Source organism: Barbatula barbatula, assembly GCF_947034865.1.
Source record: "Barbatula barbatula genome assembly, chromosome: 14".
NCBI classification, from domain to species: Eukaryota; Metazoa; Chordata; class Actinopteri; order Cypriniformes; family Nemacheilidae; genus Barbatula; species Barbatula barbatula.
The window spans coordinates 11515083-11533621 of NC_136777.1; the positions used below are offsets into that span (position 1 = coordinate 11515083).

Sequence of the window (18539 nt, forward strand, 5' to 3'; positions counted from 1 at the left end):
TTGCTGGCAGTGTCTATAACCTGACTTTCACAAGGCTGGCGAGGAGCTCTCATCTCTTATCATCTAAAACAATTATGAAAATTTTAGTACACGTTTTTTCTCCCTTTCTTCCTCATATAATGATTTGGCTAGTTAGATAATATGTAATATGCCAACAATCCCCTTGCAGTTATGTTAATGATAACAAATATGCTGTGGTTTTAAATGTGGTGGTGACAGCAGAAAGTATAATATATCGGTGAACAGAGTACGGGATTGCTTTCCCGGGACGCTATCACGACGGAAGGGGACCTAGCGTACAGTGTAGCATGAGCTTTTATTCCATATCTCCCGGTTGCACCATTGATCCAAAAGTTAGTGTGTTGCACTTTTCTGATACAAAACACTTCGCGCTCTTTAAGTTGGTATTAGGAAATCCTTTATCTTTTCTAGTATACGGCGTATACGGCATATACATATCACGTACACTACACCACTGATTGTACTGTATGTTCTCAAATGTACAGTAAAGCCTTTCATGTACTGTACGTACAAATATTGGCAATGCTTGACATTAACTTTTTTGCTCACCGGCCACAGTGGCTACTGGTTTTCCAGAGTTACTGGGCACTAAGCGTGTTTTTACTGGCCACAATTTTGTTGGGAACATAATTTTACATTATTTAATTTATCAAAATTAGGTTACTTGATTTAAAGTAATTTTACTTGATTTAGAGATTTTTTTAACTATTTCTAAATCAGATTGATCATCTAAATATATCAGCTGGTATATACTGTACATCCTACCACAATACAGTCATACATCCACACATAGTCCGTGAAGGGTCGACCTTTCGTCACAATAGCGGCTGCGTCCTCATTTTTCATTGAGGGTATCCATTACAACTATTATTTCTCATAGGAGATAATCATTGTAGTTTCATTCTTACACTGAAATGTAACGGTTGCCTTTGTGAACTAAAATACAAAATAAACCTCGATAAAACCTTGCACACGCACAACAAATATGACCTCAGGATGACGCAGCCTCTGAAGTGAAACGCAGGTTTTTATTTATTTATGACAATTGTACCAGTAATCTGGGTGACGCAGGTAATTTAACTCAATATTATGGTATTCAATACAGGACTAGGTGAATAAATCTGGTGTGAGTAATCGTATACTTGCCTCCCACTGCATAATGCGCCCACAGATAGAAAGCGTAACCAAGACCACAAGACTTGCAACCTTAGGTGCAGAATTCATACAGCTGTGAGCGCATTTAAAGAAACTTAATTAAATTGTTCTGATGTGAGATCAAACTAGAGAAACTTGTGAGAACACACTGAAAATTTAACTGCTCCATTATTCATATGATTACAATGACAAAGGAAATGAGTGACTGCTTCAACTTTTGAATTTCTTGATTTTATTTTGGTACAGATGTTATTCGTATACAGTTTAAGAATAATTTTTTACTGAAGATATGATAAATGTCTACCAAAATCCTTTTAGACCCAAGTTTCACACGCATTTTAAGTGAGCAGTGTGCCATGCCCTTCCATGTGGAATGTTCACTGTTGTGTAGTCATAAATCAAAAGGATACATCTTTCCAGGGATGTAAAGCATTTTGAATCAAAGTTTCTTGTTTCTTTTTTCCTCATTCTCACTTAAATGGAAAACAATCACAGTATGAGGTCTTGGGAGTAAAAGGCAACAGATATCACTCCCCTGTCTATCCTTTATGTAGTCCACTTAGAGGAAGTGACATTTGAATGTTGATGTGGCAGCTATCTAATCATCAATCACAAAACCAAAGGTTTGAACAAGCTGTCATGCTGCGTGCCACAGCTGTGTGAGAATGCAGTGAACATCTCAACATTTATATATATATATACAGCAATTATATATTATTTAATATATTATTTAGTTGGACGAATCACGAACTCTGCCCAAATCAGGGCTGTTCACAGGGGGATGGCTATAGCCCACATTGTCTGAGGTGTCCCCCTCTCAACCCCACCCCCTGGGCAGGCGTCCATTCATGATCCCTGATAAAAGACGTTAACACTCCGCTAAAGAACCACTGATTCCGCTAATCCTCTCCATGTTTGCCCGCATGCTCCCCTCGTATCACTCACAGATAGTCTGTCCGCGTGCTAGAGTGAAGACAACTGTTTCACAAGTTCATCCCATTACTGTAAAACTTATATATATTCCACATTACAGAAAGTGCGTGATCCGCAGAATTAATAATTGGATTTTTGGTCTTTTATTGGTGACAATTGCTAACAATGTGGACACAAAGCTGATCGTTTTTCACACGTTAACTTCACGCAGATAGCAAGGGAGTACGTGAAACCTGAAATGTTGATCACATCTTATTGTGGTTATTGTAATGCAACACTTGTTGATCCAGTATGTATAATTATAACTATGCAAAGATTACATTACTAGGTTTTATAAAATTGTATCTCCTGGAAAACAATGATGTTAACAAATCAGCCATAAAAACTATTTTTTATATTCATATTTTTAAATGATTTTCTTCATTTCTAAATCAAAAAATGTCAGTTTCAGGTCATGATCTACAGACAAAATGCTAAACATTCATTTAGCTGTAATTTAATAATAGTCTTCAATGCAGATTCTTTGATATTTGCAGAAGCAATGTGACACATGCACACTTTAGAGGGAACAGTGCTGCTGTGTAGGACTACATTTTCTCATGTTAGTACAATATTCTTTGTTCTCTTGCATGAACTCATCCACATGTGAAATTTGTTCAGAGGGCACGTTGATGGAAGGTGTCCTAGTTTATGGCAGGCAGGTTAATGAGGTTCTAACCCCAATAGTGTGCACTGTGTACAATATGACCAAGAACATGCATTAAAAAAAAGCAAACAGGGCTAATTTTTCATTTTATCTTGACCTGAAGTCTGTCCCGACTACACACATTTATAATCCATATTCCCTCAGACTTGTTGAGTAGAGCCCCATGACTCTGTACTGACTTACATCATCACTAGAATTTGAGAAGAACTGAAAGTGTGAATGTTCATTTGGGACATGCCTTCGTCTAATATGCCAATGGAGAATTCTCACAGCTGAAAATTTCCATATTCTCATTTCTCATTCTTACAAATTTTCTGCTGTGGAAATCCAGACTCCTACACAGAGCTTTAATAAGAAATTTTGAGAAAGTAACGGAAGGTTGCTGGTTCAAGACCCATAAAAAACTTTGCCATGATCTATCACCACGGTGTCCAGCAAAGACGCTTTGTATAAAGGACTACTTATGCTGTCAATTGAACCCATTGACTTTGTGTGATTCATTGTAAGAAAATAAATGGATTCTGAAAATGAATGCAATTAATCATGGCTCTCTCTAAGAGTGTGTGTTAACTGTGTCTCGGACAGATTAACAAACTTGATTCCAAACTGTGAGCTGTAGGCCAATGATAGCTTTATGTTCAGTGATATAAAAATTAAGCAACATATTTACTCCTAAAGCCACTATTTGTAAAGTCCCACAGAATAATGCAATGCTTTCATCTCTGATTTAACTCAATTCATCATAATGTCATTCATTTTATGAAATCCGATTTAATCAATGGAGATTACAAAGTACATCAACATTTCTCAGAGTTAAGAGTTATGACTTTTGCTTACAAAAAGTCGGATGGATGTACATTGAAGCGATTTTCATAGACACCTCTGTTTCTTACAAAACATGTGCATTAGAGGTCGACGATTAATCAGGGATTTTTTTCAATCGCATCGGCTGATTGTGCCGCAAATTAGACCGATTAACAGGCAGGTGCATCTGTGAGCCTCTGCCTGCTAACTTCTTAAATAACTGATAACTCCACAAGAAAATGGTAAGACTTAAATAATTTGTATCGTTCGTTCCTTCACGAGCCTTCAACCACAAAGTTTAGGCTACACGTATGTACGGGTACCAAAACCTAGTGAAGAGCCCTGCGACTAAATTATTACCACAGTCCGTATTGTATAACTACATAAACTCTGACGTTATCAATACTGTTTCTGTTCTGGAGAATTTCTCTCCCTCTGAGGCTACGTGTGACAAGGAGCAACTCACACTCTGAAGCCATGCCTTATTAAAAGATAGAACTTCTGGCTAAAAGTGCACGTTAACTTTCTGCTTAAATGTGTCTGTGGGTCAGACTCTGTTAATACTTGGTATTAAGATGCGTTTTGGTCGATCTTTCTGTCAAATGGACGAAATAAGTGCACACAATTTACAAATGAATGCAACGGGCAGATAAACATATAGAGAGAAGCGTTTTTCTGCTCTGACAGCCTTGCGACACGCTGAGAAATTTCTCATGTGATGTTTATTATTGGTTTTCACTTAGATTATGACCATTTGACTAATAGCGGTGTCTGCCAACAAACATAAACCAAAAGCATGCTTCAGAACAATTTGAGAAGGTGCTTAAAAGATTTGAGCAATGTATTATTACTATGAATTAGACTGCTATCTTGTACCCTGCATAAACACTTTCTCAATCTTTCTCGATCAAGTGCACTGATTTGAAGAAGTCTTCAATATATTTTTAATCTAAGCAACATTCTGTTTCACTTCGTATTATTTAATTCGATTTTATGAGATGAAGCTGGAAAAAAGAAAATCAGCCAAACATATCGGCCTCATACATCGGCCATCGGCTGGCCTGATTTAAAAAAAATTGGCTTCGACCAAAGAAAAACCCATATCGGTCGACCTTTAATATGCATTTTGCATACATTTATACAAAACTGCAGTGTCTTCTGGTATCAAATCATGTATGTATATTAAAATAGGGACCTGAGACCATAGTTAAAAATGAGCCACCTACTGCTTATTTAATGGGGTTTCCTCAGGTGATTAAATAATGAGGAGATTTAATGATGCCCCTTCCAAACAAACCTTGGCTTGGATTGGAGTCAAAGTAACAAAAGCGCCTCCCTGGAGTCCGATCAATGCTTCTCTATGGATGCAGTACTCTTTTTATTAAAAGTACCTCTCATTCACCACAATGATATCCTTCGGTTTAACCAGAGACATAATTGACATGAATGCCCTATATACAGTAAATGTGTAAAGCTACCTTAAATGACAAAACTTTGTTAAACTAAAGCGTTGAGGCCCGTAAAAATGCATGTGAAGGTCGCTCTGGAAAGCAGTTCAATCATTAACTTGATGAGTTACTTAACAAATCCCGATTTATCTACAAGATTGCTGAAGTTGGTGAGTTTTTCTTTTTCAGAAACTTGGACAAAGAAATACAAATGTAATAATAATCAAAATTGGAATATTAAAGTCAAGAACCTGCTTTTCTCAATCAGAAACGCATTGCAGGCTCCGAGAAATATAGTTGGAAGAATACTTTTAACCAAACTTTTAATAAGATTAACTACCATAGTAGGAAAAATAGCTTTATGAATGTCTTTGGGAGGAATGTAGCATTCTTGCAAACAGCTTATGTGTTTCTTTAAACCTGAGGGTGAGTAAATGAGCTAAGGTTAACTGTCCCTTTAAGGCACAAAATTATGCCACAGTCAGATCATAGTGCTCTTTGGGCAATGCGCAGACATAATAAACAATCTAAAATATACATGTAAAATTATTATTGGTGAAACATGGGGACCAAAATATGATCTATGCTTATACATTAGTACTTTTTTGCATATATCCCTATATATATAGAGACCTATATATAATTTAAGTTTAAACGTTTTTAGACACTGACACCTGTGTTACCCACACATAGATATTAAAAGGGTTACCTCTGAAACTATGCCAACAATATGAATTCACCCTCACTGTCATCTCAACACCCCGTTGCAGTTTCCAGGGAGACCAAAGAGCATTAGAATTCTGCAGTGGAATGCAGGCAAGTGATTGGAGGAGAGGGAAGAGTAGTTAGAGAATGAAAGAAGAGCAATAGTAGGAACTGTGATGATGCTTTTTACCCGACTGTGCCACTTTACCACAGAACACACACTACAAGTGCACAGAAGGCTTATTTGATTATTAACACGCCATAAAAGTACGATCTATTATACAATGAAAATTAGAAAAATTGTCAGCATTTACTAACCCTCATGTTTTTGAAAGATATCCTGGCAACATTTCAATATAATGAAAATGTCAAGAAAGTAAACAACATAACAAAACACCATGAAAGTTAATTGGGTCATATGAGTTGTATTCCAAATTGTCTAAATCCATACAATAGCTGGAAAATGAATCCTATACAATGTTTTTTTGCCGAATAACAACACCACTTTCCATTAAATAGAAAACAATAGCCAGCATTGTTTGTGTGCTACAGAAAAAAGAATGTCATACATAGGAACTATTTATGGTAGACGGCGGAAAAACATTCACACCAGTCAAAACGAAATAAAGCAGTCCAATCCTTAAATTATTACATCTCTGTAAATGCGATCTTGTTCTGGAAGACTCTGGGCTCTAAACATAGAAGCTATTTTTTTGCGAGAAGTCAAGAAGGAAAAACATTTTAGCCCACATACAGCACACAGTCAAAAGAGATTACAGCAATGTTCACATTTAAACACAAGCAAGAAAAGACAGGCAACGCTGCACAAAGCAGATACACGGCCGCCTCGGCTCATGTTAACTCTGCGAGTGTGATTCATCGCTGTGCCAATAGGAAAAAGCTTTCTTTTCCTTACCCATGAACTCAATGCCCAAGTGATCCACTGCTCCAACGAAGATAGAAGAGGGCAGGAGGAATGGAGGAGGGGAGAAATAGAAAAGGAAAGAGAGAAAAAGATGTTAACATTTACATTTATTCATTTGGCAGACGCTTTTATCCAAAGCGACTTATAAGTAGTCTTTTCTTTTTTACAGTGGCACATTACTGCAGAGCAATCAGGGGTAAGATGCCTTGCTCAAGGACACTTCAGTCATGACCTGCTGGCACTGAGATTAGAACCGGCAACCTTCTGATCACAAGCCCAACACTCTAACCATTAGGCCACAAATTGGAGCAAATTGGAGCTGCTGTATATATTTGAATATATACAGATATATACAGATACAAAGCTCATGTACAAAGCTCATGTACCCATACTTGTTCTCGTAAAAATGCACCGATACCTCATGTAAAATAACTGTATTTTTAGAAGTCTCACTGTTTTGGGAAAAGGTACAGACATCGGTAGGAATCGGTATTGCCGATTACCAGAAAAACTTATCAGTACTCGTCTTTAAAAAATGGTATTGGTGCATCCCTAATTAATATTATTGGATGTATGTAGATAGACATAACTCATTCTAAGGTAAAAAAACATATCACTTCATTATGTAAGGTCTTTGTGCACATCTGAACAGATAGTTATGTATATTAAACTGCATTTCTGTCACTAGACCCTCCAAAAATTTATATATTTTGATGGGGAGGTGGTGAAACATTTAGATGAGCGTAACTTTTGTTGAACATTGTATTTTTGTTAATTTTCACAGAAATGTGAGATCATACAATAACTGAATGACACTTTTGCATACTATTTGATTTACTAAGTTGCGCAAAGATCAATGATTATATGTTACCGCTTTTCCACAAGGCTATGATATTTTGCATATTCTAATGTCTTCAGTAAATCAGTCTCTTGGAATACATCTTAATTCCATTTTAGAATTCCCTGGAGCTGAAGAAATGGCAGCTGTGCTGCAGGTATGTGCTCTGTGGCAGATTTAAGAGTGCGCGCCATTTGATTTATTTTCGCTTCTCTTTAATGCAGTGGAGTAAACAAGATGAACTCGAAGCAAAAGATTGTATCTCTCGAGGATCTGTGAATGTGTTAACTGCAGTAGGATAAGAACGATGCTTTTACACAAAGATAAATATAGATGCCATATTTGCTTTCTTTAGTCGGAAATATTTTGCTTCAATTTTTAACGAGATCTCTCTCTTTTCCTTGGCATGCAGTCACATTGGGGTTATTTGACTGTCGAAAAGTTTGGAAGTTTATAAGAGGCTGTATCAAGATCTTTGAGTATAAATGTTGAAAACCCACAACGAAACTAGATTTTCACAGGCTGACAGGAAAATAATGACATTGTTAAATTCGGAGCAAAATGAATAAAAGTGGATACGCTCGCAGTGTGTTCTACAAACACAGCGAAGTTAGATTGGTACCCTTTGAAAATGCTAACAAACTCATTGAATACCCCTTTAAGAATCTCTTCAAAAACTAACCCCATCCACAACAGAGTATAAAAACACAATATGTAGGTGCGGGTTATCGTGTAACATTGTGAACAATACATGCTGGGATGCTCTCTCATCTGTAACAAATATAGGGCGCAGCTCACTGACTCTGTGCCAAGAATTCCGACCTATCCAGGAAAAGTGAGGGAGCAGTATGGCTGGTGGATGAAGGTGGTTATACCTTGATGTCATAGTGTGAGGAAAGACAGAATGTGAGCCAGGTGCAGACTGTAGGGATTCAAGCCCATTTGCTTCTCCTAAACACACACACAGAACCCAAAATAAAGCCCTTTCTAGCTGGCTAGAGTTTCTTGTTTAAAGCTACAAGCCTTTAGGGACCTTCTCTCCTTATAAACATTCCTCAAAGCAGCCAAGGTCTCTAACACCTTAATTGCACACCTTCTGTTACAAGCTTCACAGAATTAAAATGGCCACTCACTTTAGTAAACGCCCAGAATCAAGTTTTACCATGTATATTACAGCCCCCAAACATTGATTGTATGCACCGCTCTGTATCTCAAATGAGATCAGGTTTGTTCTTGAGAAAGTGAAAATGAAGGACAAGGCTGTTGACGCTTCTCTTGTCGTTCTTGAGAAAAACACTGACATTAAATTGCCTCAGTCACAGGTTCACAGGGGACGTGACTCAGATCGTACTTACAGTCCCCTAAAGTGCACCTTGGATGAGGGCTAGCAATGAAACTGAGACAAAACATTAATCTACTGAATGAGACTGTCTCAGGTATTTATCTACTCTACCATGGAGGAGTTTACTTGCTCTTTCTGGACGTCTGCAGTATCTGTCACACTATGGAGGAGAAGTGTGGTGATCTGCACCCTTTTCCTAAATGTAATTGCACCCGATAGCCATGTATTGCTGTTGTTGATCCATTGTAAATCCTGAGGCTTAGTGGTACACAACACAACAATAAAGACTAATACTGGCTGTCTAATACTCTGTTCATTTCTGTGACCAGAATCAGACAAATCATAGATGCCATCAAAGTTTGTGGATTCGTTTACTTTGCTTTAAAGGAACGGTACACCCAAAAATGACAATAATGTCTTCATTTACTCACCCTCAAGTGTGAGTCCATAAAGGAAAATTACTTTGTAAATTTCTTATTTATATTATTGATTTTTTGAAAATAACAGGAAAGAAAATAGTTCTGTGGCACTGTGATTTTTCCTGCTATGGTAGTCAATGGTGGCCAAGAACAGTTTGGTTGCAAGCACTCTTCCAAATATCTATCTCTCTGTTCGTCAGAACAAAAACTATTCATACATATTTGGAACAACCTGAGGGTGAGTAAATTATCACAAAATTGCCAGTCAAAAGACCAGTGATCAACATAATATAGTAATATATTCGGAATAAACCAAGATAACCCGCATGTAATCTGCAGCACATTGGTCTACTTATTGAAACTGTAGTAATATAAGATGTTTGGTCAAATGTGAGTTTATTCCAAACGGCAGCGTTTTAATAGTTTCAAGAACAAAATCTTATTCGTCCTTCAAACTAGATCTAAAATATTTAGGTCTGGTAGAGCAGATAAGAGGTTTGGTTGGAGGGTCACAAGATTGCCACACAATCAGGATAATATGGCTTCATCTCAAGGAGGGCAGTTTTTCAAGATGTTAGCTTTGTAATGGAGTAGACATCTCATCAAAAATATAATCAGGCTCGGATGTTGTTTTTCAGAGTTCTTGTACCACAGAGAGACATGTCCTTGACAATGACCTTCTAACATCCCCAGCTACACGCACGCACCAGAGTCTCCAATTTTTCCTTTTCATTTTTCTGCTGGCACCAGACAGACACACCTCCACTGTCAAAAAAAGTAAATTCCACTTTACCTGTGGATTCTATTTTGCCAGTCATAGACACATTATACATGCTGTCACTTTTAGATACAAAAAGGTTTCACCCGAGTATGCCTTTCAATAAATAATCCCCCTCAAATATACTGTGGGTTTAAGCAGTGTCTCATAAGAACTGTTGTTTGCATTATATAGGCAATACCGTTCATTTAATATTTGCTCTACTTGGCAGTCTCAGAGTTGGCTATATACTGTATTTCTAAAGAAATAAAAAGTTATTGATTCTATATTAAAGCTTCCTCAAATCAGTACATTTGCTCTTTAAAGCAGATGGTTTTCTAAAGAAGTAAAGCAAAAGTTTTTGTGAAACTTACAACAGTTCTCATATGGTATGAGGCTGTAATTCCCTTCTGGTTGTAATTGGAGATTTATTTATTTGCGAGCGTGCAGCTGCTCAGACCACACTAAGCGGCTGCATTTCATCATGCCCAGATCTAAAGCAAGAGAAATTCTATGGCATTTGCACAGGTATTCCTTTAATATAACAGAATAAAACAAGATATAAAATGTAATATCTGTGTGGGCTGATGTTACTGTTATTATCTTCAGCATCACCTGGTCAGCACAAATGCTCAGCAGCTCATTAAAAGTTTGCAAGAAAAAAGTACAGGAAAGTTAAACATTGGTCATGTGAAGATATAAACATATCAAACCATTTATCTGTGAAATATATGTGAAATGTCAAAGAAGTATTTTAGAAAGCAGCATAATTGTGCTGCATACCTTTCATTGTATAACAGTGTTTGTGTGCACTGAAAACTCTGCTTACATAGCCAGCTCAATATGTTTTGGAACACAGCCACCGCAAATTAAAAGACAACATACTTTTCCTTCTTTTCCAAATTGTGGAAAAATGAGAAGAAGCTTGTCAGTGTTGATTAAGAGCTGTTGAGAAAAACCTACCAAAGACTGGCACAGATATTTACAATCACCCATTCTCTCTGGACCTTACGCCTTACAGACTACGTCAGAGTACAAGAAAATGCAAAGAAATGCAATTTGTTAAAGGTGCTTTGTATTGGCAAAATACAAGTAGAGAATAGAGAACATCTCTATGCTCAGATGTCTGCATATAGTGGATGTGTTTTTCTCAGCTGTCACTCCCCAGTGATATGCTGTAGAATGGAGAGTTTCCTCAGCCAGATGGCAGCAAACTCCCTGAGCTCCGTCTAAAAGGGCCTGTAAAACATGTGCTGTTCCCTGTTACGGGTGTAGTAGGGGGACTGCTTACATCAGTGTTGAGTTTACGTCTATTTTTACATTTTCAGTGGAAAACAGAATTAGTAACTGAATGGGTTACTAATTCTGTTTTCCATGGATGTGCTACAGAACATTAATGTGGACATTTTCATAACACAGCATTAGATAAAGTACATGAATTAAAGCTTAAAATCTATAATAGAAAATATAACATAACTGTCCGTACTGATGGTGAGATGTCCTCATTCCTTGGAGGTTAAGTTGGATCTATGCGGCAGTTGTGAAAGAATCTAATCTTATCTTTGAGCTCATTGAAGCTAAATGAGTATCCATTGAATGGCTATTCATTGTTGGTTCAATGTTATTGCTTTACCCCAATGATGGAGGTGAGAAAGTGAGAGAGAGAGCGTCAAGCGTAGAACCTTTAGAACAAAACTAAATATATTTCAGCACTAGTGATCCAAAAAGAATGATGTAAATGAACCCATGAGACCATAAACTCTCCACCCTCTACTAGCCTTAGGCTATGAACGACCAACTGAACCCAATTTACTTACACCAACAACATCAGAGTCAACGCTTGGATGAGTTTTGGATGCATATGTGAGCGTGAGCTTTCACATGTAAGTGGGCGGCTATGAGATTGCCATGGCGATAGAATCAGTCTCAGACTCATTTCATTCCTTATCCGTGAAGCAACTCAATGCTGCTAACCTCCAGAAAGTTTTCATCCAACAACAAAGGATGCACTATTTTTTAGATGTTACAGTAAATGCAAAGTGAAAACAATGCATAAATTATTATGTAACAAAAATTATAATTTTGAGCTTTGCCTATTACAAGGTTTTGTTTTAATTGCAAAACATAGCAAAAGCATGAACATCAACTTGGCTGCTTGACCAAAAACGAATCACATGAAAACATATACAAAGTGAGCACACTAAATTTTAATCCACTTTCACAAAACTTTCTTTAAACACATTTTGTGAAAGTCAATTAAAACTTTTGATACATATTTGTATATATATATTTCTCATATATATATATATATATATATATATATATATATAAAAGAGAAATCAAGATTCTGTTTAAATAAATTAAAATTCTATCTGTACTGTACATCAGACTGCATATATACCGTTTCAGCTTAAAATATGCAACTTTTAGCATTTGATCTCCCTCATTACAACCCAACAACATGAAAATTAATGTGGATCATGCTTTTTTTCATTACTGTATATTATATAAATATGATACATATTAAGACCGAGGCATGGATTCTCCGTCTCTTTGTGGTTACACATCTATTGTTCAAAGGTCACAGATAACATAATAATTGGGGGTTTCCCTATATGAAGCCGTTTTCTGAAAGACATTCCAAGCAATACAATAAATCATAATGCTATAAAGACACTGCTATTGCCTCTCTCTCCCTGACATTAAGACAGACACGCACACATCCATACACACGGGTTACCCCTGGTCTTTATCTGATCACTCTGTCCTACCCTCTCTGTGGTGTATTAATGGAAAATGTGATTGATATCTTCAAGGTGGTCTGCAGACTTCAAAGTCCATCTCTCCTGTAACAAAACAAGCAGTGTAATCTTTTTATGAGATTTGCGATATTAGGGGTTGATCATAAACTACTATCACTGTCTGAAAAGGGAATGAATAAAAACAGACAAATCAAACATCGCCACATCCCGTAAAACTGCTTCCAGAAATGTTGGAAGTCCAATATAATCTCATTTGCTCAGGATTTTCTAACACTGTTTGTTGTCTAAATCAAAACAAAAAACATGCTTTGCTGTAGACAGCACACTTCCGCAGCACTGTTCCTAGAATTATACATCGATACCTAACTGGTAAATGGACATCCTTTGCATTGCATTCTGGGATATGAAAACCATACTGATCTTTTTTGGCACAGTTGGCAGCAATGCTGATTATTTCTATGGAGAGCTTGTGTCGCATCTTTCAATGCATTATTTAACATCTTTGCAGTGATAGCGACTGTAGACTCATGTATGGGGCTTCTGGGGCAGGCAATGAAATTTGCTTATTACACCTAAAAGCTTGTTAATTTAACCACAGCTACAGTTTTACAATCATAACCAATTAACAAATAAAACACAAAATGGTTCTCTCTCCATCCAAGAAAGGCCAGATATACAGTAATGTTCACCCACACAGAAAGGCACTAAATGTCACACAGACCTTTTTTTACATACATCAGATGCACATGAATTATAGTGAAATATTGTAACCTCATAGGATACTGAATGCTATTATTGGTAAACCACTTCGGTGTCCAATGCCAAAAAAATGCACTGAAGCAAAAAGCACCTAAAGCGTTAATTTTATTTTCTACTGTCATGATTTTATCTACAGTATAAGCTATATGGACAGTAGTTTCTATTAACTTTGAAGTTAGGTAGTCATCTTATACTGACTATAACAGCATAATATAACTGTCTGTTCCTAGATATTTATCTTTCAGATATATCTGAAGCTCACTAAAAGTGATGGATCAGTATCACAGGATCATTATTCAATGGTGACATTATGGTGTGATAACAAACGGCACACTTCTTTGTAAGCAAATAAACACAAAAGTTATTTCACTACATTAGTGGGAAAATATCATACACCTCCATTGTTTTTATAGCAGACTTATGATACCCCACATTATACTGTTGGTTTTAATGTATTTTTTTTTATTTGGCCCTCCTATATACAGTACTTTTGTCAAACCTTTACTCACAGGCATGCACACACACACGCACGCACGCACGCACGCACGCACGCACGCACGCACACACACACACACACACATAGGAGATCACGATGGACATTTAAGTGTTCACTAACACACACATCTTTGTGGGCAGGATGGTTGTAGGTGACTCATCGGTTTGCCACCTAAGGCTAAAATCTGTCTCAAGGATGTTTCTCAACCATTTGAGACAGTTTCATGCCATGCCATTGGAAGACACATAAAAGAAGAAACTAACGTCTATATTGGACAACTATGTGGGATGAGAATAGACAGAACCATGACTTCTATGGTCATGAATTATGGCAGTCATATAGAAGAGAACAAGTGCAAAATTGAACAGTCTCTCAGTAGCTCATAAGTCATGTTATTCCAGATCTATACTAAGCACATGGGTAAACGAAAAAAGCCTATAAGGTTAGAATGGAATCATGGGAATACAAAGGCAATTGTACTTTATTAAAGTCACCATGAAACGGAAGTTGCGATTGACTTCTTTTCTGTATTGTGACGTATATCCGAGTTAAATGGATTAAAAAATTTGCAAAGATTATACAAAAAAATATTTTTATTGGTTTGGCCAATTTTAAGTTGGCCCTGGAGGGGAAAAATGCCAGACCATTCAGTATAGTCCTACCTCTTTTTTGTTGCTTACGTCATGTGGTGAAGGGTTGTTGTTGAGAGGGGAAACGGAGCTTAATGTTTTAGCTTAAAGTGCAAATTAATAGAAAAATAATAATGGTGTGCACGGATAAATCATTTATAATAATCGCTGCAACACTGTGTAAAAGCTTTTCCTTTTTTATTTCATGGTGACCAAGTATTATTTTGTGACTGCCATTCCGAAATTTGCTGTTTTTCAGGAAATGGAAACAACACTGTACTTTTTCCTGCACAGTGGTAAGACCGTTGCGTTAACAACGCAAGGTTGTGGGTTCGATCCCAGGGGATTGCAGATACCTATGTAAAATGTATAGGATAATGCTATGTAAGTCGCTTTGGATAAAAGCGTCTGCCAAATGCCTAAATGTAAATGTGTTGACAAGCAATTATTTATTTGTTTTACTGGTCAGATATTTCCAAAGACCCAGTGACAAACCTAATAGTGAGTATAATGACTTTCAAATATAAAAAGCACAAAATATGGAGATATGAGCTTTCAGCTGCAATTTGAGGCAATTGGGATAGTATAGAGGAATTAAAAAAGAATCCAGGCAAAAACTAAAACATTTTTCAATGGTAATTGCAACTCTGTCATCTTGTCTCTTAACTGTCAGCACTTGACGTAGATTCAATAACTCAGCCTAGCTTGTTGCTTTTAAAGTTGTAAAACAGCAGACTAACCCGCAAAGTATAGTAATGTAAAGTAATGTAAAAGTCAACTTTTAATTCAAACGCAACTGTTTGTGTGGATCTTTGACTTTTGAGTATAGTATATAATAATACTGTATATTCAACAAACACAGGCTGTATGCAAGTTGCACTCCAATGTGAACAAACAGAGTAAGGAACCAATATGGTTTGTTCAGACACAATATAATCCTGCTATATCTATGAGAGAATTGTTTCAGTGAGGGTTTTAGACACACTCAGCATCTTGAAATGTGATCAAGCGAGCCATTAAGATATCCATTTTCAACACTCCACTACCATTAAAGCAATACAAGCATAACATCTCTAGCTGAATCACTACCGTGACCTTTTTTCACACTGTGTGGTCAGTAATACCACCAGTTAAAGCAATAACAAAAATACGGTTGCCATAACAGCTGCCATTACAAGTGAAGAGGCAGAGTCTGTCCGGTATTTTAAGGCATGATTATTCTTTCAATGGATATGTCCAGCAGGGAAGGAGCAATAACTGCACTTTTCTCTTTTACCTTCCTTTGATATTCATATCAAATCAGACTTACAAGTGTATTTTATGAACTGCTAGACAGTCTGTGAGCACTAACTCAGCTGCCCATTGTTTGTCATTGTAAGGATGACGCAGTATTCCGTGCAGGGCGTTATGGGTAATAACTTTAAAATGCTCATGGCTTGTGAATAAAGGTGAGAAGAGTGTAGACATGAGGCTGATTGACAGTATAAGGGACATTGGGGAGATGGAGAGGCTTATGGTGAATTATTAAAGCAGAACCTCATAATGTTTAGACACTAAGGAGGTCAGAGAGCTGACGGTGGCCAGCCCTGGGAAATGAAGAGAGGAGGTCTGCTGGTGAAGATGGATTGGAAAAGGTGCAGATAGAGTATGTATGTGAAGCCATGATGAGAGTGATAGTTATAACTGATAAATTATAAAAGGTGAAAAGATCCCACCCTCTTCTCCGAGGTCTCTTTAAATTCATTACCTTTCATGTTTCTTGTCAATTACCTCACATCTTATTTACAGACGAGACAACAATACGGTACAAAGCACATCGCTTTACAATAGTTACAGGTACAAACAACTTATTTACAGTTTTTGCAAGGAAATACAGCAGTTTTGTAAGCTCCCTGTTTATGCATGAGGGGGACTGAGTTAAGCCCCATTCAGACCACTAGCTACATTTATAGCCTTAGTCAATATTAAAGATATCAAGACTACATTTTCACAAAATCATCCTACATAATGTAAAGATCATTCTATGTTATGTTGTAAAATGTGCTGTAGATCACAAAAATGACTTCATCTGGGTTTTCACAGTGGGTGGGGTGTGTGGGTTACATATTATGTATATAGTATAGCCTGTAGCTCAGTGGTGAGAGCATGGTGTTATAAGTGTATACAAATGTATAGGATAATGCAATGTAAGTCCCTTTGGATAAAAGCATCTGCCAAATGCACAAATGTAAATGTTAAAAATGCTTTAATTCAGTTCAGTGCATTGAAGCTGAAATTTTAAGATGCATTAAATATCTTTTGAAATCTGATTAAATCTTACTATCCAGACCAATAATATCTACATCTAAATCATGTCTCCATGAAGTCTAATCACAAGGTGCCTAAAGATTACCTCCTTAACCAGTGAGTGGAGTGCTCGATTTACATAATCAGCTGCTTAAAAGAACGCATATGAATACGATCTTACTATGTTTTATAACCCAATGATCCTTTGACTTACCCTTTAAATAAAAAGTTACAAAAGGCCAATGACACTGTCATCTAAGCAGAGAAGCTCAAATATGATGAGAAGGCTCCTGTATTCCAAAATCATTCAAATATATGAAGCCCAAAGGCTGTGAGAGCCCACTTTAATCAGCACGTCTGACAATTACTTACCCCTCTCACCTGCTGCCTCTCATAAAACTATCATCAGAGACAGACAGCTAATATAACCACTGATTCACTTTTCTGTAAAAACATATTTTGATCAGCAGGGAATGTGGGTGACTGGAAAAGGAGAACTGCTCTTGTAAAGCTTTGAAATCAGGAGGAGGCTCTCAAAATAACAATAACATACAGATGACTCCACAAATAAGCAGCAGTTTCCCTCGGAGACATGTGCAATCGAGAGCTAATAGGTCTCTGTCAATCAAAGCGAATAGAAATGTAAGCATCACAAAGTGGCGATGTGTGTTAAACCTTGAGTGCATAAATCATGTTGTACATGATTGCTGTAAATCAGATGCATTGAACGCTCTTGACATGTGCCTGAATTGATGCCAGATGGATGCTAAATTGAGTTATCACATGAAAATAGATTTCTTAAACGCAAAATGAAGGCTGACTACAGGCATCTAATAGCAGCTATATATACAGATCCCAAAACCTTATTTTTAGCCATTGTATGTAACTGTGAAAAATTGACTTTTGTAACCCCTGGCATGTTGTCAGGGAGATTGCAATGCAGAGAATATGGTGACAATATGCACTAGAAATCAGCATATAATTCGCATATTCTTCATTAGGATACGGGCTGACAAGATGTAAATCTCATTGTAAATGACCCATCCAAAAACATTACCTCAGACCTGAATAAATATTTTACAAGAGTGAACGGGAAAAATTGCACAGGGACTCGGCAGATGAATTGCAGCAATCAATACACATTTCCGTTTATGCTTGTGTTATACTTTCCCACGCAGTGAAGTAAATTGGCTCTAGTGACTGCAATCCATTACGTCTGTTGCTCAACTGTGCTTCAGTTGCCTCATTGCCCACATTGTTGTCGTAGCCTACCTGCTATGTGATCAAACTACATGCACAAGACTTTTGTTATCAGAAAAAAAAAATCGGTAAATATGTGGTATTAACGTTCCAACAATTGCATATGAATGTTTAAAAGCTTTTGAAAACACCCCCGAATCGCATGAAAAGAAAACTGAAAGAATGCAGGGAAAGACAGGAAGTAAAATAACAGAAAGAGAGATGCGTGTTGAAAGCTGCGCCCCCTTAAGGCAAGGGCACAGTGACCCTGGGTGTCCATCTTCTCATGTTGCTTTTAAGCGTGGTGGCTCAGCA

General features: G+C 37.1%; 1 protein-coding gene across 1 annotated transcript in view; it reads right to left on the reverse strand.

The window, feature by feature from the left end:
• Positions 1–18539, reverse strand: part of nrg3a (neuregulin 3a) — a gene marked incomplete at both ends in the record, with an annotated part of 235740 nt that overhangs the window by 13089 nt on the left and 204112 nt on the right. The window contains one exon of the mRNA XM_079473738.1: positions 6689–6715. Within this exon, the coding sequence (XP_079329864.1) occupies positions 6689–6715 (27 nt within the window). The remainder of the gene's footprint in view (positions 1–6688; positions 6716–18539) is intronic.